Below are 25,318 nucleotides of genomic sequence, written 5' to 3' on the forward strand. Positions count from 1 at the left end.
ACACACAAAATACTAGCAGCGAGGCAGCAACAACTACAACAACAACAACAACAACAACTACAACTACAGCTACAGCAGAAACTATGTAAAGTTAGAAGTATACAAACATACACACACACAGTTACAATTGTGTGCAATTTGCCGTGGGAATGCAAAACAAATTGGAAAGGGGAAGCAAGCTCAAAAAAAAAAAAAAAAAAAATAAAATAAAAAAAAAAACTGCGGCATACTTTTTGGGGCGGGCGATGTAATTGCAGCTTGCCGCCCGTTGTTGCTGTTGCTTATACCGTTATAAAATATGCACTTAAATTTAAATTGTCGTACATTAATTGTAAAGCCCGACCACAATAACAAAAACAACGACGAGGTGACAAACTCTGAGCGACGGCACTGCAACTAAATATTTCCGTTTTCTCTGCTGTTGAAATTGTATATACTTCGATTTGATGTATCCATCCATGGAAAGTGATTGAATGAAAAACCTATTTCGGGTTTTGTATAGTTAGATCTAATGTCTGTAATGCATAAATATAAGTGTGTATTAGCTAAGGGGCAGCTGTGTATCTAGGCAGCTCTTTCTATCCAACAGAGTCTCTAGCGTAGAGCAGGACGGCTTACATACAGTATATATGCATTTATCACAATCACAATCATTATATTCGTAGCTATGCCGTCAGTGCAGGGTATCTGCTAGACTGCTATCTCGATCAACTAAAGCAACATTCGTGCTTGTCTTATTTGCCTATTTCTATTTGGACGCAGTGAGGCATGGGTACTGCATGGGTGTATGTGTGCTTGTCTGTGTGTGTAGGTGCGAGTGTATGTGTGCCAATTATCTGTGCCCGCCCAGCAGACCACGTGGCAAGCCGCAAAACGAAAAAAAAAGAGACCGACAGCAATAGCAACAACAAAAGTAATAACCGAAAGTTGCGTGCGTGGCTCACCGCAACAACAACAACAACAACAACAACAGCAACAACAACAACTGAAGCCAACTTTGTAACCTTTGCACTTTTATGAATTTCAATCTCGCTTTGACCCGCTCACATACACACACACACACACACACAGAGTGCGCCCATACCTACTCAACGACCATTAGTAACAGACCAAAGGAAACCCACGAAAGAACAACAAATACTGAAAAAAAAACTAGAAAAAAACCTATTTGTTAACGTGAAAAACTAACTTTTTTTTTTTTTTTTTTTTTTGTTGGGTAAAAAGCAAAAAGTTGAAATTTTTTTTTGTTATTAGCTTTGACAACTAAATAAAAGCAATTAGTTTTGGGATCTTGAATATTAACTCATTTCTGCAAGTGCTATTAGTATATGGGCTTGTGCATTACGCAAAGGGATTACAACTTTTTAAGCTGAGCATTTTTTTGTGCGCTCCGTGGGCATGGAGCGTGCTAGATAAGGCTAAAACTTGGCCGAAATCTGTTTCACTCGTCCGTGATTGCTTTTGGCGCTTCATAGGCCATTTAAAGAGTTTCGATTTGTTGTGAAACATTTATTTCATTTCGCTTGTCTCCATCAAACTTCCGCTTTTAAGTTCATTGCGAAGTTTGGCCACATTTTTCTAGGGCATCTTGGAGTCAGCAATAGGACTTTTTACATTGTTGTTGCAAAAATTGGTTCCGGGCATATGGGGCTGTCCTCTCTACTTCTCTCTCAGTCCCTCATTCTCTCCCTTCTGTGTGTGTGTGTGTGTGTGTCCTGGCTTTTGCAATTTCCTCATTTTGGGGCACTGCAGAAAACGGAGGCTAACGGAAGTTGGTCAAATGCTTCACAGCACTGAGAGTATAAAAAGCACAAACAAAAAAATCCCCCAAAAACTTATTTGAAAACCCCAACCGCATGACCAAGCTCCGATCCCCAGCGAACACCCTGGCCCCCCTTTCGAGCATGTGCAAACTGGCAGCTTGACAGGCCGTAAGCGAATTCTAGAAACTCTCGAAACTCAAATAAATAATGTGCATATTAATTATGCGAGGGCGGACTAAGCACCTGCAGCACTTCTATAGTTAATAAACCATAAACAAGGCAGAGACTTAACAGCATAGAAATGAAAATAATTAATGTGTGTATATGTACCTAAATTTACGTAAACTATAAGCATTTCAATAACTTGAGAATCGATATAAAGGCTCTAGAGAGAAGAGCGTAGTCGATAGTCTTCGTGATCTGTATAATCTATAAGTTGCTATAAGTCTGATTGTAACTCTAAGTTAAGTATTATTTTATCAAGAAAGTTTTGAGCTCATTTCAGCATATCGATATATGCTTTATCGGTATGTTTATCGACTATTCTTAAATATGTAGTATTCATAATTAGAATGTATATCGAGAGAACTATTTGTAGCAAAACTTATCGACATAATTATTAATATATCCAAACAACTCAGACAGAAAATATAAAAATTTCAAAAAAGGCTTCTTGTAAAGTTAGCCTGAAATTTGAACCTATTCGAAAGCCAATTTTGTTAAAAAATTGATGGCATATTCATATACCCAAGAACAGTATGTATAATGCACTCAGCACTTTCCGTCCTGCTGGAAACGTGCTGAAATAATCATGATCCTGAAACCTGGTAAACCCGAAAAGGAAATTGCTTCCTACAGACCTATCAGCTTGCTACCGGTACTCTCTAAAGTATTCGAAAGAATACTTCTGCGAAGAGTACTGAATGAGCTGAGTCGAAGAACAATCATACCGGAGCATCAATTCGGCTTCAGGAGGCAGCACGGAACGCCAGAGCAAGTGCATCGTGTGATCAACCACATTCTTGGCGCGTTCGAAAACAAGGAATACTGCTCCGCAGTTTTTCTCGATGTCAAGCAGGCATTCGACCGGGTGTGGCATCTGGGTCTCCTTGACAAGATCAGGAAAGCCTTACCTGTCTCCCAATTCAAGTTGCTGGCCTCTTACTTGACAGGAAGAAGCTTCAAGGTCCTAAAAGGACACGCAAAATCCTCGAGTCGACCAGTTAGAGCAGGCGTGCCCCAAGGTAGTGTGCTTGGGCCAACATTATATACACTTTACACCGCAGACATGCCGTTGCCTCCCAGTAACAGCGACACGCTTATAGCGACGTACGCAGATGATACAGCCATACTGAGTCGCAATAAATCGCCCGAAGTAGCCTCTAGTCAAATGCAAGATTACTTGCACGATCTCAATCGGTGGCTAACTCGCTGGAGCATCGGAATCAACGCCCAAAAGTCCACGCACATCACATTCGCAACCAGAAGGGGAGCCTGCCCCGAAGTGACTCTAGGAGCTCCAATACCACGGGCAAACAAGGTGAAGTACCTGGGAGTCACTCTGGATAAGAGACTGACCTATGGCCCGCACATAAGTGAGACAGTCAAAAAGTGCAAATACAAATTTAAAAAACTCGACTGGATGCTAAGAAGCGACAGCCCTCTGTCACTACGAAGCAAGAGGCACATATACAACTCAATAGTGGCACCTGTTTTCACTTACGCAATGCCTTTATGGGGGTCTGCTGCAAAAACAAACATAAATAAAGTCCAGACCACACAAAACAAAGCACTAAGGACTTGGACCGGAGCCGAATGGTACGTCAAAAATGAAACCCTGCACACCGACCTCCAGATGCCGACAATTGCTGAGCTCATTGGCCGACACAGCACAAGATACGCGGACAGAATATCCGCCCACCCAAACCAGCTTGCAGCCAATTTAGCCACCAATACTATCAACAGAAGGCTGAAAAGATCGCATCCCCTAGACCTGAGAAGTGACCTAAATTAAATTAAATTAAAGTAACTTTTTGCAATAAAGGCATTTAGCCACTCCATTAGTTAAGGTACCCTTACAAATGCGCCATAGAGTTTACGACAAAAGCTGCAATAAAACTATATTAAAAAAAAAAAAAAAAAAAAAAAAAAGTATGTATAATATAAACAACTTTTAGAATCATTAATACTTTCTGCCATACTATTCGGCTTCCTGCCCTGTCTTTTATCACTATCCCTGAGCTGATTTTCAAATATCGATATGTCGCTTTCTGGTCTGAAACGTGAGTCCCATATTCATTCAATTTCACACGCCTGCTTAGCTTCTGTTCGCTGTCAAGCAACCTTCGCTAAGTGCTTGGCCGACCCTCGCTTTGAGGCTCTTTCTAGCTGTTGAGCTATTGCGCTAATGTATACCCCTCTCTCTCTCTATCTCTCTCTCTCTCTCTCTATCGCTCTCTTTGTGCGTTCGACTGGAATGATGTACCCCATTGAAGTTGATTTGGCCATTGATTTGTCAATTATTCGAGAGTCGTGGGCTAATTATCCTCATGATTATTTATTCAGTGGGTCGAAACGAATCGAATAGCTCATTGCCTCGCCCAATTGCCTATTCGCCTACGCCTACGCATACATACATACATAGCTATATATAATATACATAGAAATATCCTCAGTCTTTGAACTTTTCATATTGCTGACAATAGGCGCTTTAAATATGCATTCGTGTTGATTGCAATGCCATCTCTCTCTCTCTATATATATATATATCTCTCTCGGCTTATCTCTTACAACTTTTGATTGCATTCCTGTGCATTTTGCGTGCTTGTTATTTATGTTGAAAATTCCCATTAGTAAATGTGTTTTTTATGCAAATACACATATTCAATTTAATTTGTATTTCCATTCATTGCAGCTCCCGCTCTCTCTCTCTCTCTCTCTCCCTCTCTGTGTCTCCCTTATCTTTTGTCTTGTAATCCCAATTTGTGTTCAACTATTTTAATTGCCAGCCGCTGCATTCGTTAGTCCCATCTGCTGCTGCTGCTGCAGCTGTCTTGAATCTCCTCGAACTAAATGTTTTGCCGTAATTGCGTATACGCCGTGTGCAGCACGTGTAGCTTTAGCTAAGTCCCGCACACACCACACACCACACACCATACACCTCACACCTCACACCTCACACCTCACACCTCACACCTCACACCTCACACCGCACACCGCATGCCACATACGAGCTTCCTAAATGAAAATCGTTCAACCAACTAGCATTAACTTTAAGGAATTCATGCACAAAGCCAAAAACGACTTGGCTTTACGACACACAACATTCTTTTCATTACTGAGCCTGGCATTGGGGCGTCTTTTGGGCATTTTGCTCGGCTATAAATGTTGTAACTAAATAATTGAAATAATTGCTTGTGCAATATTCGAAAATATGTTACATAGACTTTATCTCTCAGTATTTATCTAAAGGAGGAAATTATTAGACTGTGTAAAAAGTCCATACTTGCTTTGGCAACTCAAAGGAAAGTCCCATGACAAAAGATTATGTTACGTAAATTGCAAATTAATTAATAATAATAGGGAAGCATGCAAAGAGATTTCAATAAAGAGATTTTAAATTATATATTATGAAAATGTAAATCTGATCAAAGTTAAAGTTTTCGATTTGACTAAATTCCCAAATGAAGAATGTTTTTTAAGAGCGAAGCAAGAAGATTTAAATACTAATATTATTATGTATTTCAGCCAATAATTGTGATTCAATTCTGATTTTTTTTTTAGACGGATTCAAGTAAACTAGAGACATAAATTAACGCAGGCTTTAAGCAATCAATTCATATTTGTTAAGTGACAACTGTTAGTCTAATACTGTCAATTTGTCAATTCTTAACAGTTGAATAACAGAGCTGCCAACCAAGTCCATTATTTATGCCATGAATCTGAGTAGGCTCTAGATAGAAGAAATCGTAGTCGACTCCAGGCAATCGCTTCATGAATGTTAAGCAACAGTTCAATGTTAATGTGACAGGTCCGTAACATAAGCTGTTGACTTATGCGCTTAGCAGTTGCATAACAGAGCTGCTTAGCTTCCGCTTTGCTTCCTGCCGACACGTAAGCTGACGCTTGCACGAGCTAACAGAATATCGATATGTGGCATGTTTGGGTGTTAGCTGATGTTTATGCTTATGCACATATCAGTGGCATGCCACACTGAGCGCTGCAACAGCAGCAAAAGCAGCAGCAACAGCAACAGCAACAACAACAACAACTTTGCCTGCCTGCCTCAAAGTGGAAATGCAAAGAATTTCAGCCATAAAAAATCAGCTCTGTTTGCCCCAGTGGGCGTGGTAGTTGCATGCATATTTGGTATATAGTTTATGCAGTGCTTGCAGCGTGCACACACACACACACACACACACACACACACACACACACACTCAACACATACTTAGCCATAAATTGAATGTCATAAACGCTGGCGCAAAAATTTTCCAATGACTTTTTTTTTACTTCCTTTCAGCGTTTTGGTTTGTTTACTCAGTTTGATGGTGGGAGGTGAGTGGGAAGGCAAGGGATAGCTAGCGTGGTATGTTGAAGTTTACCTGCACACACAGATAGACATAGAGAGAGTGAGAGAGAGAGAGAGAGAGAGAGAGAGAGAGAGAGAGAGAGAGAGAGAGAGAAAGACGAACACGCTCACATTTACCCAGCTGTGATATTTGTTGGCGTTTGTCTGTCAATTCCAATTTGCTGTCGTGCCCTTTCTCTGACTGCTACTAATCGATAAATTTGTTGTATTCCCATATATTTGTAAATGAGATAGACACAGCGATAGAGTGGCAGGAGGCATGAAGCTTGCTGGCGTGGCGGGGAGGTAACAAAGAAATGAAAAGAAAAACGGAAATGGTTTTCTGTTGTTCCAGCCAAATCAAACTAAGTAACGAAACAAACTTTAATATAGGCAATAGCAGTGCCTCTCAAAGTATGCATATCGATCTCTCTCTCTCTCTCTCTCTCTCTCTCTCTCAATTTCTGTCACTTTTTGCCTACGACCATAACTTCACTTAATGGCTCCCAAATTGTCGTTCGCTGTGACTCTCAAACTGTAGCGCCCTTGAGCGTATTCGCTGCAGTCCATTGAACTTTTCGCCATTATAAAATCATCATTCAGATTGGCAGATGCTCAATATCAATATCAATCAATATGTCCTCAGGTATTGATCTAGCAGCAGAGCTAAAAAAAAAACATAGCATACATTTCAGCGCAAAGCCGTGTTAGCCATTCGCGATTTGGTGCTGCAACTGTGCTGGCCACATCAAATGCTCGTCCATCAATCAGTAGAGCCATGGTGACGGCCACGCCCCCCTTGGCACGATGGCTGATCTGAAGAGGGAAGCCGCCCCTGCTACACTCCAGAAGTCAGGTTTATAAATAATGACGACCCTCTCTTTGCAATAGAACAATAAATTTGTGCATAGCTATAGCGAAGCTCACAAAGTTCTTTATGGCACCTTGGGGAGTGGCCGGCGGGGGGTTGGCGGGTCGGCGGGGGCCGATGGGTTGGGGGATCGGGGTCAGCGCAGCCAATGCCATGGGCTATATTTAAGCGGCAGATTGGGCACTGCGCTACGTACGTACACACACACACATACATACATACAAATATACTACATAAACATAGAGCAACTGTTTCGGTGCGGTCCTTTTATAATGCGTATAAATTATGCACATGTTTTGTTTGTTGTTTCAAAGCGTTTCGCGGAAAATGCGGAAAATGCGCTGCATATTAGAATACAGAGAGGGCGACAGAGGCAGAGACAGAGAGAGAGACGGCACGCTGTCACAGCATAAATTACACGAATAATCACAGCAGCTCAGCGGGCAAGCTCAGCATTAGACGGGAATATCCTATGGGATCATTACGCTGCTTTCGGCGAATTTCAAAGGATTTTTCTTTGTTTTTTTTTGCCGTCAGTTTGACAATTTTTTGCTCAATTTTTAGTTATTACAATATATTTATGGAGACAGACAGACAGAGAGAGAGAGAGAGAGAGAGAGAGAAAGCTAAAGTTCTATGAAATGCTAATGAATACTTTAGGGTGCTTCCACTATACAAATTTGCAAATATGCTTTTAATAAAGCGGCTATTGCAACCCAACCAGAGATGCTGACCAAGATATGCTGCTACTCGACCGGTTCGCAGAATCCGCTGCCTGCCAGTTGAGGTCAAGCGAATCCAATTAAGCATTAAGTCTCGGCACTCACTAAAGTGTGCTTAGCGTAATTTTGACTATAAAACAATTTTGTAGTAATAATTATATTGAAAAAATGTGTAATAATGGGAATCAGCTGGGCAGAAAACTGACCGCAGAAACAAACTGCAGCTACTTAAGTGCTTAGTCTATAATGCCAATCAAGTGTGTTCAATTATATCTAAAATTTCCTACAATAAAATCTCAAACGCTAACTAGAGATGTCGGCTGCCGCTTATTACGAGCTTAGCATCAATTCACAATTAAAAAATCACAATTAAATTACATTGAACAACTAAGGAAGCCCTAGTCAAGACTATGAGAAGCTAATATAGAAAATAAATCGATAATAGAAAAGCTATCGATTTTTCGAGAAAAGGCCGTGTGCAGAAACCGAAAAAAACTTGCCTAGCCTTTATATGATCTGAGATCGACGCGTTAACCAATACGGAGAGCCGGACATGGCCATATTAACTCAGCTTAAGTGATGACAAATAAAAATTATTACTCGATTATAAAATCATATGATTAATTTAATTTCAATGTAAAATAATCGATTTTTGTTTTTTGTATAGTTTTTTTTTTACGACAAGATGTGTTAATCTGTTCCATTTTAAAGAAAATTTGCTCTGCTGGCGTTAAAGTTCCTGATGCTTCTTCGCAAAAACACTTTAGAGACCAAGGCGATTATTTTTTAGAGCAATCGATTATGGCTTCAATTAATCGCCCATGAATGCAGAACAATCGATTATTGTGTATCATATATTTAATCGTGCCATCACCTGAGTCAGCTCGTCACCTGATCCAGAATATTTATACCTTATGGAGTCTGCCGCCTCCTTCAGCCTGTTGAATACATTTAATAAAATTATTTTGCCCTAATTATCCATTTTCATTGGGTTCAGTGCATACAAATTATGTATTAATAGGAAAATCTCATAGACAAATTTAAAGCAAACTGGAGAGTTTTCCACTGAATGTGCTTCACACAAATTTAAGTCTTTAAAACGCGCAGCTCAAATGAATTTTCTCTTTTAATTCAATTTATCCCGCTTTGCATGTATACGCACACATATTTGTGTACATATTCATACTATAAATATGTCTATATATACATATATACTATAAATATGTCCCCGTTAATGAAAAATACCGCAAAGCTAGCTAAAAATAGCTAAAACTGCGGAACGATGCGGTGAACCAAATGAATTTTCATTGGACTTTTAATTATTATTCGATGAGTATTGCAAATTGTTGTTGCTGTTGTTGTTGTTTGTATTGTTGTTGTTGTTGTCGCCGTTCAGAACTCCCATTAGGTTGAGCGTTTGGCAGCTGACAGATTTATGATTCATAAACATTAATTACACAGCACTGGTGCGTGCATCTCTCTCTCTCTCTCTCTTTCTCTCTCTTTCTCTGTCTCTTTCTCTTCCTCTGGCAATCGCTTTAGTCTCTGTGTTTGTGTCCTCTTAGCACCTGACTTTTCTTTCTCTTTTTTCGGGGATTGCCTTTTTACCTGTTGGAAAGGTTGGCCGCTTAAAGCGCATTAAATACGCATTATGTGGCCAGCCGTACGCCCGCTCGTAAAACTCTTATAGCAGCAGCTATATCCACTCATTCCCGTTAGCTCTTTCTCACTCTGTATCGTTGCCTGTCTCTCTCTCTCTCTCCCGCTCTCTCGCACTTTTGGCCAATGAGAGCCGCGTCGTTGGTTTCAAATTAGCGCAGAGCTCAATTAAAAGCTTTGGCTGTTAAGGGGGGCTAAGCGGGCTGACGATAGCTGGCGGAGGTCAGACGGAGCACGAGCGGTGGGCGGTGGGGGAGATGGGCAATGGCTGTGGGTGACTACTCATTGCTTGCCTGGATGCGCTTCGACGCTTATTTTCTGCTTGAACACTTACACACATGCACACCCGCCCACAAACACACACACACACTCATACACACACACACACTCACACGTGTGCACACTCTCATTTAATTTAGTTGATTCTAATTTAATAACCAGCTGCACGAGTTGAGATGCAGCGGCGCCGGCAGCTGCGATAACCGCAGCATATTAATGTTAATGATAATGATGAGCATTGAATGATGCTCCAAGTACTCTAGAGATGACATCTTTGCGATAGTCGTGTGAGATACGCCAATGAAGCAGTGGGGGAAAATCCATTATCGATTAACTATCGATTGTATTGCAGCTATCAGATGTGCATAAAATTTAACTTCTGATCTAAAATTTAATTTGATATGAGAAAGATAGGAAACCCGATATGACTTTATTTTAAAATGAAAATATATGAAAGTATATAAGTTTATATTGTTGTAGGGAATAGATTTTGTTGGAAAATAAGACCTAGGAACCTCATATTTTACATTATCTTTTTCTTTAATAGTGTAAGAGGTCTAAGTTATTGATATATGTATAAATACTGGAGGATCAGTAATACGCGTAAAAACATTTGAAAAACTTCTCTCTTTGATTTTTTCTGCCTAAATTATACGTGAATTGTAAAAATAATCGATACTTATCGATACAGAAATATAAAAAGGGATTCGTGGATGATGCAAATTTATCTGTAATGCAAATTGAAAATTATTTAGAAATCAAGAAACTCTAATGATATTTCTGTATAATTGAGTTAAAACTAATTGAAATATATCGATAAACAAAACATGTAGATATCAATGGATTATGGCCCATAATAATATATATATATATATGTATATATAACTTAAAAGACTTAAATGACTTTGAACATTTCAAAATAAATATGATCTATCTGCATGTTTCTGTACATAGTAATTATAGCCAGTAAATATCGAGGGACAGTTACATAAATACTTGTTAATGGTCCATCACTTATGCACAAATATAAGTTCAACACCATAAGATTCCCATGATCCATTTCTACATTCCTGTAAATGGTGGAAATATCGATAAATATCGATACACAGAATGCATGATGACGACCCATCACTAATACAGCCCATACGCACAAGCTAATATGCACATGCCATAACAAGCAGCCCCGCCCCACCGCCCACTCACACACACGTGCAGGCATTAATGCACTGACCGTCTCTAATGGACTGCCCACTGACTTGCTGTCTCACTCACTCCTCTTCTCACCCTCTCTCTGTCTCTGTCTATCTTTCTTTCTTCTGTCTCTGTCTCTGCCTGTCTTTCTCATTCAGTGTAGGCTTACCACTGACCCTGACCTTGAGTGGGCCCAAGGGCCCCTCTCCCAGCTTTCGTACAGCCAGCACATAACCCTGGGAGGGTGCTTGGACTTGCACTTGAAACTGGGTGGGAATCGGTCTGCAAGCTAATACGCTTACGTCGACGCTGATGCAAGTGTTTGGCATTGCATTGTAAGCCATGCACTTAATAGTCAGATTAGTGCAATAGCGCAACAACCACAGCGAAAACAACAACAGCAACAACAACAGCAAATAGCAGCTGTACAGCTCGTCGTATACGTGATGTGTGGGGCACATAAATCAATAGAATGGCTCGCGACATGCCAAATGGGAGCAGTTCCACCTGCAGCTCACACACACACGATTTTCACTTGGCACTTGGCACATGCCACCAGCCACTTGCCACTTGCCACTTGCCACACGGCAGCCTGGCGAGCAGGCAGCCGAGCATTGTTAACTCAATTTCAACACGGAAGCAATTTTCATTGCCCCAGCAAAACCAACGACAAGTGCCAGCTACTGACCACCCGCCCCAAATACCCAGGGATTTCCCTCACCCGAGCTGGCTCAATAGCTGATGCACCACCCTCCCCCCACCCCGCCACAGCCACAGCCTGTGGTCCCTTAAATGCTGCCCGGCTGGGTTACAAGTTGTCACCTGCGACGACGAGCGCGTGCCACATGATCGAACGCAGTTAACCTGTGATTGGCTATCATTTCTGTATTGTTTTAAAGAGTTTTTGCTCTGCTCGAGTTGCTTGACAAATGAAACGGGAATGTGCAATGGAAATGACTGCACATAACACACAAGAGGTGGAGATCTGGAGAAATCAAAGAAACAGTCTGATTGGTATCGGTTACCTAGGCACTGCAACTAGCGGAACAAGTATTCCAAAAGTAGAAAGAAAAAGTCTCTTGAATAGATAAAGAAATTTCCCTTGTAATATTAATAAAATTATCTCAATATCCTGTACCCTGCAATTAGCTGGAAAATAGAACTAGAATTCCAAAACTAGATAAAGAAATTTCCGTTTGCTTGATAAAGAAGTTTCCCTAATATAGGAATGAATATATCTTGAGAGCCGAGTATCAATTAGTTCCTGCTCTCCAGAGATCTGCTAGCACCGACATAAAACGTAGAAGACTCAAGCGCCATCAATCTCAAAATTTTTTGGACCAAATCTTGAGCTTTATGGCCTTCCACTCTTGCTTTTCCAAGGCAAGCTGTAATTTAATAACGTAATATTGAAAGTGAAATTTATATAGAAAATCTAGAGGTATATGCAATAAAATATTTATAGATCATATCGAGATCGAGGCTAAATTGAGTCAGCTCATAAAAATCAAAAATCCTAAAGCTAAATAAAATATTTATAATATATATGACAGATTATATTTAATTATTGGTTGAATTTAATAAGGTAAAAACAAGTATGATTAGAGTAGGGTCGGGACCCTAGGCCCGTCACGTCCGTTCCCTTATCTTTTTCGACCTTTAACATGCTTTCATTTTGCGGGGGCCCCAGGCAACTGTCTATTCCGCCTATTTGTTACTGAACATAAGTAGAGGGATAATTCATATATATAATGATGATATTGTGTTATGATACAAATTGGAAAGATGATTGGCGAGTGAGGGGACTTAAATGGATAGAAAGCATGCTAAATTTGCTATTAGAGTTGGTGATGAAATGAGATGATTAAGTTAAATGATTGGATGAGTGCTGAATGAGCTGCAAGTAATGAAATTAATTAAGTGTTTAATTAAGCACCTCTCTCTCTGTCTTTTTGAGCTCACACTAACTATGAATTATGATGCGGCATTCCATTTGCTGCCCTCTAATGAAATCTCCAGCTTATCTCGCCTTACCGCCTGACATGTGCTCATGCCTGCCCCTGGCTAGACTTGCATTCCGTGTTGTCTTTTCTGACGCACTTCTCTGATTGATATTTGCTTTGGCTTCGTTCCATTCTCCACTCTCTCTCCATTCGCCCATATTACACGCCCATCTCTCGCAGCTATGTTTATTTTAAAGTCTGCCTCGGCTGCACGGCTCACTCAGGACTTATGGCTTGCTCGGCGCTCGACGTTGCCTCACATGGCCCTAACAAGAGCCTGAAATATAAACATAATGTGCATTGCATGCTTGCAACATGCCACTTATCCTACACACGCCCACTTGAGTCGAGCTCAACTTTCAACGTTTCTGGTATCTGAGTTGTTGCATCTGAGTTCTGTGCAATTGTTTTGTACTTTTAAGCAGGTCTTTTATCAATTTGACACACTGTCAGCTAGCTGGCCCACTCTCATCCATTCTCTCTCTCTCTCGCTCTAGCTATATCTATCTCCGTTTTTAGCTGCTACTTTTCTCTCTGTAATCGAACATAAATTGCCACTGACTCAATGCGAAATAATGTGCGTTCATTTCACATTCAGATTCACAATTCCCAGCCCGAGGGCCGAGTGTTGTTTGCTTTGCTGAAATCGATGAGTGCGTGGCAAGCGATTCGATTTGATTTGCTTGCACTTATTTATGCGGCTCTCGATTGGTATGGAAATTGCTTCGATATGCTTGCAATTATTGCAATTAGTTGAAACAGCAGCAGCAGCAGCAGCAGCAGCAGCAACAGCAACAGCAATTGTTGTTGTTGTTGTTCTGCTAGGAGCAGCATGTAAAGTTGCGTCATTAACAGGCGCATTAACATGAAGATTAACATGCTAATGTTACGGCGCGACGCGTGCTAATTATGACCCGTCTTTTTACGTAACGCACTTTGCAGTTTACGTAACGCCACGAGTCTTGCCACATAATCGGGCCATAAGTGTGCGCCAATTGCGGTGGCAGAGGGCATAGCAAAATGGATGGCTGAGGGTGGGGGTAGGGCTGCTAATTGATTTCTGCGCAGAAAACGCGGGCAAAAGAAAAGTTTTGCTGCGGCGCCGCAAGGTATGCAGCGACTGCTGCAGACAACGAAAAATTGATGTGGCAAGCAGCAGCAAGCGCCGAGGCAGCCACTGGGGCAGCCACTGTGGCAGCACTCAAGGCTCAAGTCTGTCATGTTGCATGCCACTTTTTGTGCTCTGCGGCTGCGGCCGAAAGCGAAAACAAAGCGTAAATCAGCAGGAGGCAAAAGAAAACAGAAGCAGAAACCGAAAGTCGACTGCTTGGCGCCAGCCACCAACGAGGGCAGCAGGCAGCAGGCATTGTGGGAGGGGGGCGGAGCAAGTGTTGCAAGCGGAGACCGAGTCGTGGCGGCAGCAATAAATTAATGCCGCATATGTTGCAGTTGCGAGTTGCGAGTCGCGAGCTATGAAATGTGAATGAGTTAAGTGCATAAAGATGGCAACAGCAACAACAACGACTCTAACAACAACAACAGCAACAGCAAGCGACACAGCAACAGCCACAACAACAACATCAACAATATCAATCAGTAGCAGCAGCAGCAGCAGATCAGAGAGCGCCACACTTCAATGCCAGAAGGGGCGCCACGCTTGCTAAGCTGCCTCTAGAAGCAGCAGCAGCAGCAGCAGCAGCAGCAACAGCAGCAGTTGCCGTTGCAGCAACACAACAGCAACAATTGTTAGTCAGCTGCTGCCATGGCCGCCGTTGCTGGCCTGTACGGCCTCGGCGAGGATCGACAGCACCGCAAGAAACAGCAGCAGCAGCAGCAGCACCAAAAGGAACAGCTCGAGCAGAAGGAGGAGCAGAAGAAGATTGCCGAGCGCAAATTGCAGCTACGAGAGCAGCAGCAGCAGCGCAACTCTCTCGATGGCTATGGGTATGCTTCACACTCCCTAATCTTAACTATATATTTATTTATTCTTATTTATTCTATATTATTTTAAGTTTATCAATAATGATATTATTTTATTTACTCGACTCATCCGATTCACATTTAAAGAGAATATCGAACTATCGAACTGGTAAGCATTGAAGCTCAAACAGATCAGATATCATCCCTAGTGTTTCTGGGATAATATCTAAAACTGTATTTTTGGATTTGCTACGTCTCTAGGAGGCGCATCGAGGTTTCTTACAACTTTATCAGGGGAGAATACCCACGGGTATAAATTGCAAGTTTCTCTAGCTTCAGTGGCGGTGAAGTAGTGTGCGTTCACACACGAACGAACGGACATCGAGTCGCACAGCCAATATACCATTTATTCTCGTAAATGTGTATAACAAGAAAATAAAAAAATATAAATTCTCGAAGATGGTCAGAAACTATAGTTGTCATTAAAGGTAGAGAGAGAGAGAAAGGCTGAGAGAGAGAGAGAGAAAAAGAGAGCTGCAGCATTATCCATCAGGTAGCATCTAGAGCGAGTTGGTGAGGGAAAGAAGAGTGAGAGAGACATATAGAGAGAAACAGAAAGAGAGATAATAAAAAATTAATAGTGGGAGAAAGATAGAGAAATAGACGGAGTGATACCGAGAGAGAGAGAGGGTCAGAAAAAGTTAGAGAAAGAGGGAAAGAGAGAGAGAGAGAGGGATGTAGAGAGATATAAAGAGATATATAGAGAAAGATAGCCAGACCAAGGGAGAGAAATAGCGAGAGAGAGAGAGAGAAATAGAGATAAACTGAAAAAGGGCTCCCCTTTGGGAGAGGGGAGAGAGAGAGATATATGAGCTGAGATATGTAAGTTAAGCGCTCCCACACTAGGGTACTAGTGATTGGGGACGTTGTGTTGGGTTCTTGTGAATATAAGCAACTTTGTGTTCAATGAAATAATATATTTTATATAATTTAGTAACAATAGATCTAAATTCTCTCTAGTCCGAATATGAACTGCCCCAAATCAGTTCTACAGGTTGGGTTCTCCCCTTGAATCTCTGACTAGACTCTCCAGCCTCCTTAGATTGTCGATTGTCTTAACTTGTATGCATCTACATAGGTAGAATAATAACATTTTAAATTAGCCTTTGATGTAGTCAATACATTTTACTCGCATGTAAGGTAACAGTAATTTCATAATTATAGATTGAATCTCCTTCTGTTCAACATCTTCATATATCTATGAATTTCGAAAGAGCTGAATTAGAATTGGAATGGGCATTTAAATTGATCAGAAATTGAGATGTGAAAGGCTTAAAGCAAAATGTTTACACAGATTTGGTTGTGTAAAGATTCTTCAATGGTTAAATAAAGCATTTCTGCTAAGGAATTCATACATAAATTGTGCCACTCACTTCGAATTCTCTGCCTGCAGCTCTGCTGTTCTCAGCTGTGATTACCTCTCCATATGCGCCTCAAATAATATTTCCATTAAAATATTTTTCAATAAATTTGAATATGTTGTCAAGCGCACTCCACTGGAGGGGATGCCATGTTCTCGTGTATCAAAATATTTGCAAATCAATTTCAATGAACAATGAAAATGTTTCAAATAAACTTTCAACCTTTGAGGGCTGCAAACTATTTTTGCCTTTTTCCCGATCCCTATCTCTGGCTCTGGCTGTCTAATTGTCTGTTGGTTTTGCTATACGACACAAAGGTGAAGCCTTTGCACCTGCAGGACATGCACATGAATACGGATGCAGATGGCAAAAATAAAAACAGATTGAGATACAGATGCAGATGCGCCACACACACTTACACACACACACACACACATTGCTTTATGATGCAGCGACAGATACAGTTACAGATACAGATTGAGATTCATTTATAATTACAGATACATAAGCAAAACACCATATGTATGCATGTTCATGTCAGCCAATTGCAGCTGCATTTATATGGCCACATATATTTATGCAACGCCAGCAACCAGCAACCAGCAACAACAACAATCTGAAACAGGAACTGCAAACAGAATGTTTTTACGCCCTTTAGGAGATTAAAGTTGATCAAAACGGGGTATATAGACTGGCACTTAAACACAGCTATACATACACACATTTGTACATACATATATATAAATATATAAAAATCCAGTTAGCTTTATACTCGCCTGTGAGTTAGCAGTAATTTCAGAATTATAGATTGAATCTCCTTATAGTATATACATTATTCTCATGTATATCTCTAGCGATAGTTTATTTCGAATTGGAATTGGCATTTTAATTGATCGGAGATTGATATATGAAAGGTAAAAAGTTAGATCCTGCACAGCTGTAATTACAGATATGCATAGTACTTTTGTCTCTGCTGCTTCCAAACCCATCTCTGGCTCACGCGAATCATTTCTCGTAGATTTAGCTGCCCAATTGAGCGACATCTGAAAAGCAAAATTAGTGACTAACGAGCTACATTTTTTTTTTTTTTTTTTGTCAGGGAGTTTATAACAAACAAAAAAACTAAATAGCCCAATCGGAATGCAATACGAAATCAGAGTTTGAGCTGCGCCATCCTGATGCCGCGCAGTGCATTGGAGTTATTCAAGTTTAAGCAAAAGTTGTAAAAACTTTGCAGCTCAACAATTTTGGACTCCAAGTCCACTGAAAGTGGGAAGCGTAGGAAAGATAAATAACTTTTATGCTATAGGCAAAAAATAGCTCCCGAAAATATATATACATAACCGAATAACGCCAAAAATGATGTGTTTTTTATTTTTTATTTAATTTAATTTTTTTTTTATTTTATTTATGTATAGTTTTTTTTATATAGATCTTTTAAATATAATTTATTAACATATACATCTTTGAAAAGGTAACTTCTCAATCTATAACTTATCATTTAAAATTTTTTAGTTCAATATACAAATATATCATGTTTTATGAAATAAATAAAAGTAAATAAGTAAATAAAATAGAGTAAAATAAAAATTTTACGCACATTCCTCATCAGTAGCAATTGCTGATTTTATTTAGCTAAAAGCTAACGAAGAAAATGTTTCTTCAGTATAAACATATATGATTTGTTTTTAAGCAATCGATAGCTCGATAAGATTATCTTAAAATCGATCAAAATAGTTAACAATGTTTCAGTTGTTGTTGATGTTAGCCATTTTTACTTTATTCCAACCCTGTCATGCATGACCAGTTACAGCTGTAATGAAGGCTGGAGAGATTCATCAGGGATGCAATGCAGTAACTCGAAAGCGATAAGAATTTCGGCAGAAGAAACTAAGTGAGCCAACCTAGTGTGTATAGGATATCTTCCAGTCGGTTCAAATTTCTCTAGTTTCACACAAACTCAATATGAGAAACAGTGTCAGTTTGCTGTTGCAGTAGGGTATTTGCTAGTCGATCACATGGGACAGCCGCATAGAGGCTTACTTGTTATTTATTCATTTTACTTTTATTTTCCGCTTTATTTTCGCTTCAGCTTCGTTTTGTTTTTTCTCTCTGTCGCTCGCTGAGTGGCGGCAGCGACAGAGACGCTGACAGCGCTGCTGCCACTTTGGCGCCATGCAGCATGTAGCAAGCCATGTATTTTTCAAAAGCCTGCCCCAAAACTCAGCAGCAGCAACAACAACAACAACAACAGCAACAACAATCAGAACAACAGCGGCTGCTGCCTTGGCGTACATTTCGAAGTTTCTTATTGGACTTTGGCTTTGTGCTTAAACTCGTATTTTATAGAATGATATTTTTGGCATGCAGCCAAGCACAACTAGAGTCGATGAGAGTGTGCCTGTGTCTGTGTATGTGTGTGTGAGTGTGTGTGTGTGTGTGTGTTTGTCAAGTGATGCTGACTTTAATGCTCGTGTGCATTGAAAGCCTTTTGGTAATTACATTAAACATGCCCAAAACGCAGCTGCAATTTACACATATACGCTCTTCTTCTGCTCTCCTCTACTTTCATCAGTAGCCAGCCTGCATCTCTATGTGTGTGTGTGTGTGACGTCACGTGCTGCTGCTGCATTTGCAAAAAAAAAAAAAAAAAAAAAAAAAGGAAAACAAAACTGCAACACAAAACTCCCAGAGCCATAAAAAGCAATCACACTAACACACACATACCAGCACATACTTACAGTCACATATATTAGAGAGCAAGGCACACACACACACGCACACACATATAGGCATACACAGCCGCTATGTACAGTGCTGCTGCTGCCCTGAGAGTGAAAGAGAGAAGTAGCATAAAAGGAATTTTTGCTGCTGGGCAACGGTTAAACAGCGACATATGTGAGCGCGCAAGTGTGTGTGTGTGTGTGTGTCTGTGTCTGCCTGTGTGTGTGTGTGTGTGCAAGTGCAGCATCAACAGCAGCGCCAGCGTTGCCTCAAGGACATTTTCACTTGCATCTACTTCAATTTTGCTGCATTAGTGTCAGTGCCGGAGTTGCTGCATTGATGCTGCTGCTGCTGCTGCTGCTGCTGCTGCTGTTGCTGCTGCTGCTGTTGCTGCTGCTGTTGGTGCAGCTACATGGGATGTTAGTGCTAGTGGTGGGCGTTGTTGGGTGGACAGATCTGCGCTCTGCTGTCAATGGGCGTGGCCGGGGCCCAGCTGGCCATAATGGCGCGACAACGAGGCGTTGCAAATTGCCAGGCACCAAGCAGGCTCGGGTCATGCACGTGCCACACACACACACACATGCACGTATGCAAACACACTTTCTCGCACACGCACACATACACACGAGAGTCAAAAAATAACACTCATTGAATCGTTTGAATGCCAGCCGAGCAAGCAAATGTGCCTAAGAAGTAGCTAATGCAGTTATTTGAACAAAAACCCAACATTTCTGCATTCCTCTGGCTCAAAACATTGAAGTAGTACTTAAGATTCCTTGAACCCTTTGAGAAATTTGCACACAACTCGTTAAATGTGTGTAAATCACTCACATGTGTGGGGAATGCTATGATATTTGATGTATACATACATTCATAGCATAAAAGATAGAAAGTAAGAGCTTAAAAGTCAATCGAATCATGTTACGAATCATTCATTTAGTCAACTGTGAATATCTAATCGCAATCGTATAAATGAATCACACGCAATAATCATCTTAACTTAACTTAAGCATGCACATGAATCAAGCGTATGCGGCCAACTAAGACTGTCTTAAGTACTCATTTATATGATTCAAACTGTAAAGGTACGATTATTTCAATCAAATAATAATTCTAAAAAAAACCGAGTGAATGAATCATTTTATAGAAAATGAATGATTCAGTATTGTGGCATTTACTATCTGTGCATACATACTATAGTCGTCACGTAATGAATGATTCAAAGGAAGCGAATCATTTATCAATGTTTAAACGATTCACTAAAAAATAATGCAATAAATCACTTGATTGATGTCTAGTAATACTCGGATGAATTGAAATTACCGAGTGATTCATAAGCTAGGCAAATCCAGTGAATGATGCATCATAGAAAGATTCACTAATTGTCATGATATACTTTGTGAATAAATAATTAAAAAAGGAAATATAAAACGAGAATAGATTTGCATTATTAAATGATTCAATACATAGAAGAAATAATTTGATTTCAAATGAGTTAAATCAATTTATTGAATGACTCATAAAAGGATTCACAAATATCAAAATTGAATGGAATAGTTCATTTAATAATTCAATGATTCATTAAAGAAATTCAATGATTCATTTAATAATTCAATGATTCATTGAAGAAATTCAATGATTCATTTAATAATTCAATGATTCATTAAAGAAATTCAATGATTCATTTAATAATTCAATGATTCATTGAAAAAATTCTATTATTCACTGAAGAATACTTAAGTGAGAATAAGATAATCTGATTTATTATGTTCGAGCAAATAACTCAATTCCGAGCAAGTGATTCATAACTCTCAGATTATTTTATTAAAGCTCAGTTATATACAAATTAATAATTAAATAGGTGACCCAAATTCGTAATGCAATTATATCAAAGATAAATATTTATGCCAATATATGTACATATTAAATTCAGAACAAATTATGTTGATTAATTTATAATCATTTAAAGCACTCTAAAATTTGCCCTGAAGTCAAATTCAATTCCTGCTTGCATTCGAGTTCTCCGAATGAAATTAGTTGCAAAATGTGTGCATGATTCATGGTCCCATAGAGCAGCTGCTCATGAGCCGCAAAAAATGTGGCAGGCAATGACAACAACAACAGCAACAACAACAACGTGAAACAGCTGTGCGAGCTTTCGGCTGGCGATGCTGCTGTCAATGCGGCAAGCCTAAGACTGACGATTCAGCAATTTAACGTCTCACTTTCTCAGTTTCTCAATATTGCATTCTCAACTCTCAATTCTGGCCAGAGGAGTGGAGAGTAGGACGGGGGAGGGACACGGCCGGGCGCTTGAGTTGCAAATTAACAACAGCTGACACACATTTAAATGCAGCTGCCCCACAGGTGTAAAGCGGCATATTTGCTGATGCAGCCGTATTAAGGTTACCTCCCTCTCTCACTCGCTTACTGTGTGTGTGTGTTTGTGTGTGTGTGAGTGTGGAGCTGCAGCATCATCCATCAGGCAGCATCTAGAGCGAGTTGTGAGCCAAGTCCGTTTAGTAATTGCTTGCAAAGAGAACTGGCACAAGGCCCATTTATTCTACATATATATTGTATATATCCATTTCACTCCAACTCTTTGTCTCTCTCTCTCTCTCTCTCTCAAGCGTTCCCTTTAGCTCTCCTGCTTTTCGCTCTCTCTCGCGCTCTCTCTCTCTCCTTGTCTACTTCAAATGCAAACATCAATCATATTAAGTAGTCCGGTTACGACAAACACTATAGAAGCTGCTTGCGGCACGTTGCAAGCGAGCATGTTGCAATTGCCACGAGCTGCGCTTGCGAGGAACGAGGCCAGGCAAGGCTGTGAAGTCAATATACATCGAAGCCAAATATATGTATCGAAGGCCAAGTTTAGAGTTGCTGGAGCCAGCGGCGGGCTGGACGGAGCGGGCTGCCGCATGTGGCAACCGGAAGTGACAAGCAATTTAAGCTGCAAAGATGCCACCGACAAACAGAAACAGAGACAGAGACAGAGAGAGAGAGAGAGAGAGAGGGACAGTTAGAGATAGAGATGGATAGTTATGCCTCTGCTCATATTCATGTCCGGAATGCCCGCTCGAGCAGCTCCTCGTTCGCCGCCTTCGTCCGACTTTCGCTGACTTTCCCTTGGCATTTCCACGCTTTCCACTCCGCTTTCTGCCGTTTTCGTTTTGGCTTCGTTGCTGGCCGCCAAGGCGCCAATTTTTGCCACTGCAACACGCTCGAAGGACTTGCCATAAATTTTGCAAGTTTTTTTTTTTTTTTTTTTTTTTTTTTTTTTTTTTTGGGGGGTTTCTGCTTGCTTTCACTTTTCTACGCTGCCTGCATGCACACACATACACATATATATATAATATAGATATATACATAGATATACACTGTATACAGCTGTATACAAATCTATGTATTCATCATAATTTTCAATTGAATACACTTTGCCTGCAGCATTTTGATACTTTCATGCGTCTGGCAGCTATGTAGATCTATGTATATGATTATATGGGATATGATTAATGTCGCTCTATACATATCCTATATACAAATATACATATATCTAATATGAAGAATTCAACTTGCTTTGTGATTCTAAGAGTTTCTTTATCTTATCTATTTGTCATATTATATTGTATTGTCTATCGAAAATCTCTAGTCAAACCGAATCGAGTAAAAACGAAATCACCTGATGATAGAACTATCAGATAATATAATAATAATTTTTAATTTGAAAGAGGTCAGCTGCTTATCAAGTGTATGATATATTACCGGGACTCAGTGCTGTTGCTGTTGATCATATGTATATTAAATATATGATATTATCAAATTTACATAAATATAAAATTTATATTTTTATTTTTGAATGTATATATTATAAAGTGGAATCCGGTTATACCGACATTCGAAGGACCGACGATTTTACGTCGCTATACCCGGAGGACAATTTAACCAGAAGGAGCAAAAAATGTTTTTTTTTTTTTTACGGTTGCCTTGTTCGTAATGGGGTTAACATAAAACGTGTTTAATCAAATCAAAATCAATTTTCAATATTTCAAAAAAATTTGAAAAAAATCGTCGGGATAAGCGGATTGTCGCTAAAAGCGGAGACGTACTAAGCGGAGGCTCTTGCATATAACTTTGTATGGGGCCCCACCAGGAAATCGAATTTTCGTCGACGCTTTACGCGGAGTCGTTATAACCGGGTTCCACAGTATGTTATATTATATACTGACATGGACCCAACTAAAAATCTGTGCACAAATAACTCAAACCAGCTAAAAGACAGTTCAGATAATTTAAAATAAAAAAAAAAACCTTTTATACGTTAACTAATGTGAAAACTTCGCAACTTTATGAGATGACATTATTTTTAAGCATATACACACATACATATGTATATGTACATGTCTCTAAATTAAATTTATCTAAGTGCATTAAATTTTCGGATTTCAATCCAGCTTCTCCCCTATTTTCTTCTTTTCATTATTTTTTTTATATATGTATATATTTTTTGCATTTTTTATTGCCTGGCTTCAGCGTGCTCTGGCTGCCTTTGGGGCTGCATATATTATGCAGCGCACCGAGCAGCGAGATGGAGGCGGGGCCCGAATGTCGGCCAAAGCTTGGGGCAGCATTATTAGCGGCTGCTTTTCATATATATATATATATATATATATATACGTATATATCAGAGCGACAGATGTACATACATACATAAATGTGTATAAATATATATATTACCATTCATTGACTCGACTTTGGCGCAATTAAACTTACACGAGTGTCGAGACATTTTAAATGCTTTCACTGCTAATTGCCTGCCAGCTGACAACTGCAGCTGCGCCCCAGCACCCGCCCGCCTCTGCCCTGGCTCAAGCGGTTCGTGCTTTACAGGTTAGCAACTGCTCCACTTAGTTTCCCCTGCCCCTGCCCCTGCCCCCCTGCCTCCTGCTCCTTCAGCTCCTGCTCCACTGCGTCACATTGTGCCATAAATTTGCAGCTTAACAAGCGCCGTTTTTCACTGCTCTTCCATCATAGCAGCCATCGCACGTTCGCCTCTCTCTCCCCCTCCCCCTTTGCCCCCCCCTCGGCCAGTCTAGGCACATGCAACATCATTCCGTTTGGCTGGGATATTTTAGGAATTGATTTAAGAGACAAATGCATAACACGACACTGACAATTTCGTAAGTTAACTAAGCGAAAATGAAAGCATAGAATCCACTCTTGGCTCAGCCCAACTCGGCTGGCTCGAGTGCCTCTCCTGCGCCCCTGCGCCTTTGGAGCCTGCGGCTAAATGCATCGTGTTACTTGCCTGTCCTTGTGGCAGGACGAGCACGAATAAAATATCTATTGATACATTTTGCGCCTCAGCAGCTACCACAAATGCAAACAAAGAGATGGCTAAAAATTTGAGCTTGACTTGGCCGAGTTCACACTTAATTGCCATGTGAATGTGTGTGTGTGTGAATGAACTTGCACTGGCAAACCAAAGTCTCAATTATTTCCTCAATTAGCTGCCATTCTAGTGCTAGTTAGTTAAAGAAGTTTCGACTGCATTCGTAAGAAGTTCAGCTCGATTCGATTCGATTCACTGTTAGACGCATTGCTGCACGAGTAAGACTGGCTCATGCTCATTATCGCTCGTTCGTGACGTAAAATGAGTATGTGGATTTTGTGCTGTGTCTTGTAGCTTGGCTCTCAATCTCAATCCACTCAGTGAATGTAGAGCATTTCGCCCTAGAAGCTATTTAGCGCCGATGAGGGAACTGGTATAAGGGAAAATATACCATATCTTGAAGCATGTAACCTACAGACTCAGTAGGTAATATATGAATCGACCTCTACAGACTCATATGTTGAAATCTATATACTCTTACCCACTATAGGCGACAACTTTCATTGACTTACCCGACAGATTGACTTTAATTTGCATATATATTAATGACCTCTATGAGCGTGGTGAATTCTTCTCTGCTTTAAAGTCACCACTACTAAAAGCTTGGACTATACTAACTGTATTATAGGGCGAAATAAGACTATCAAAAACAGTCTCAAATTTCCTTCAATTTTACAGCTTCATATATTCGTATCCATATCATCTAATTAAGAGAAGATAATATTTAAATGTTAATTTCTCAATGTTCCCATAAACCATGTATTACGCAGTAATTGTTATTATTATATAATTAATGTTATTTG

At 40.1% G+C, this 25,318-nt stretch overlaps 1 protein-coding gene across 18 annotated transcripts in view; it reads left to right on the forward strand.

Annotated features, from left to right (window-relative positions):
- Positions 1–25,318, forward strand: part of LOC6584810 (potassium voltage-gated channel protein Shaker) — a 180,046-nt gene that overhangs the window by 93,711 nt on the left and 61,017 nt on the right. For 3 of the 18 annotated variants that reach the window (XM_032732414.2, XM_032732413.2, XM_002010415.4), the window contains exon 1: positions 14,806–15,002. The exons of the other annotated variants lie outside the window; for them this stretch is intronic. In XM_032732414.2, coding sequence (XP_032588305.1) covers positions 14,821–15,002 — 182 coding nt within the window. In that variant the 5' untranslated portion in view covers positions 14,806–14,820. Of the gene's footprint in view, positions 1–14,805; positions 15,003–25,318 lie in introns of those variants that run through there. 18 annotated transcript variants of the gene reach the window in all.

This window comes from Drosophila mojavensis, unplaced genomic scaffold (assembly GCF_018153725.1).
Source record: "Drosophila mojavensis isolate 15081-1352.22 unplaced genomic scaffold, ASM1815372v1 contig_136, whole genome shotgun sequence".
NCBI lineage: Eukaryota > Metazoa > Arthropoda > Insecta > Diptera > Drosophilidae > Drosophila > Drosophila mojavensis.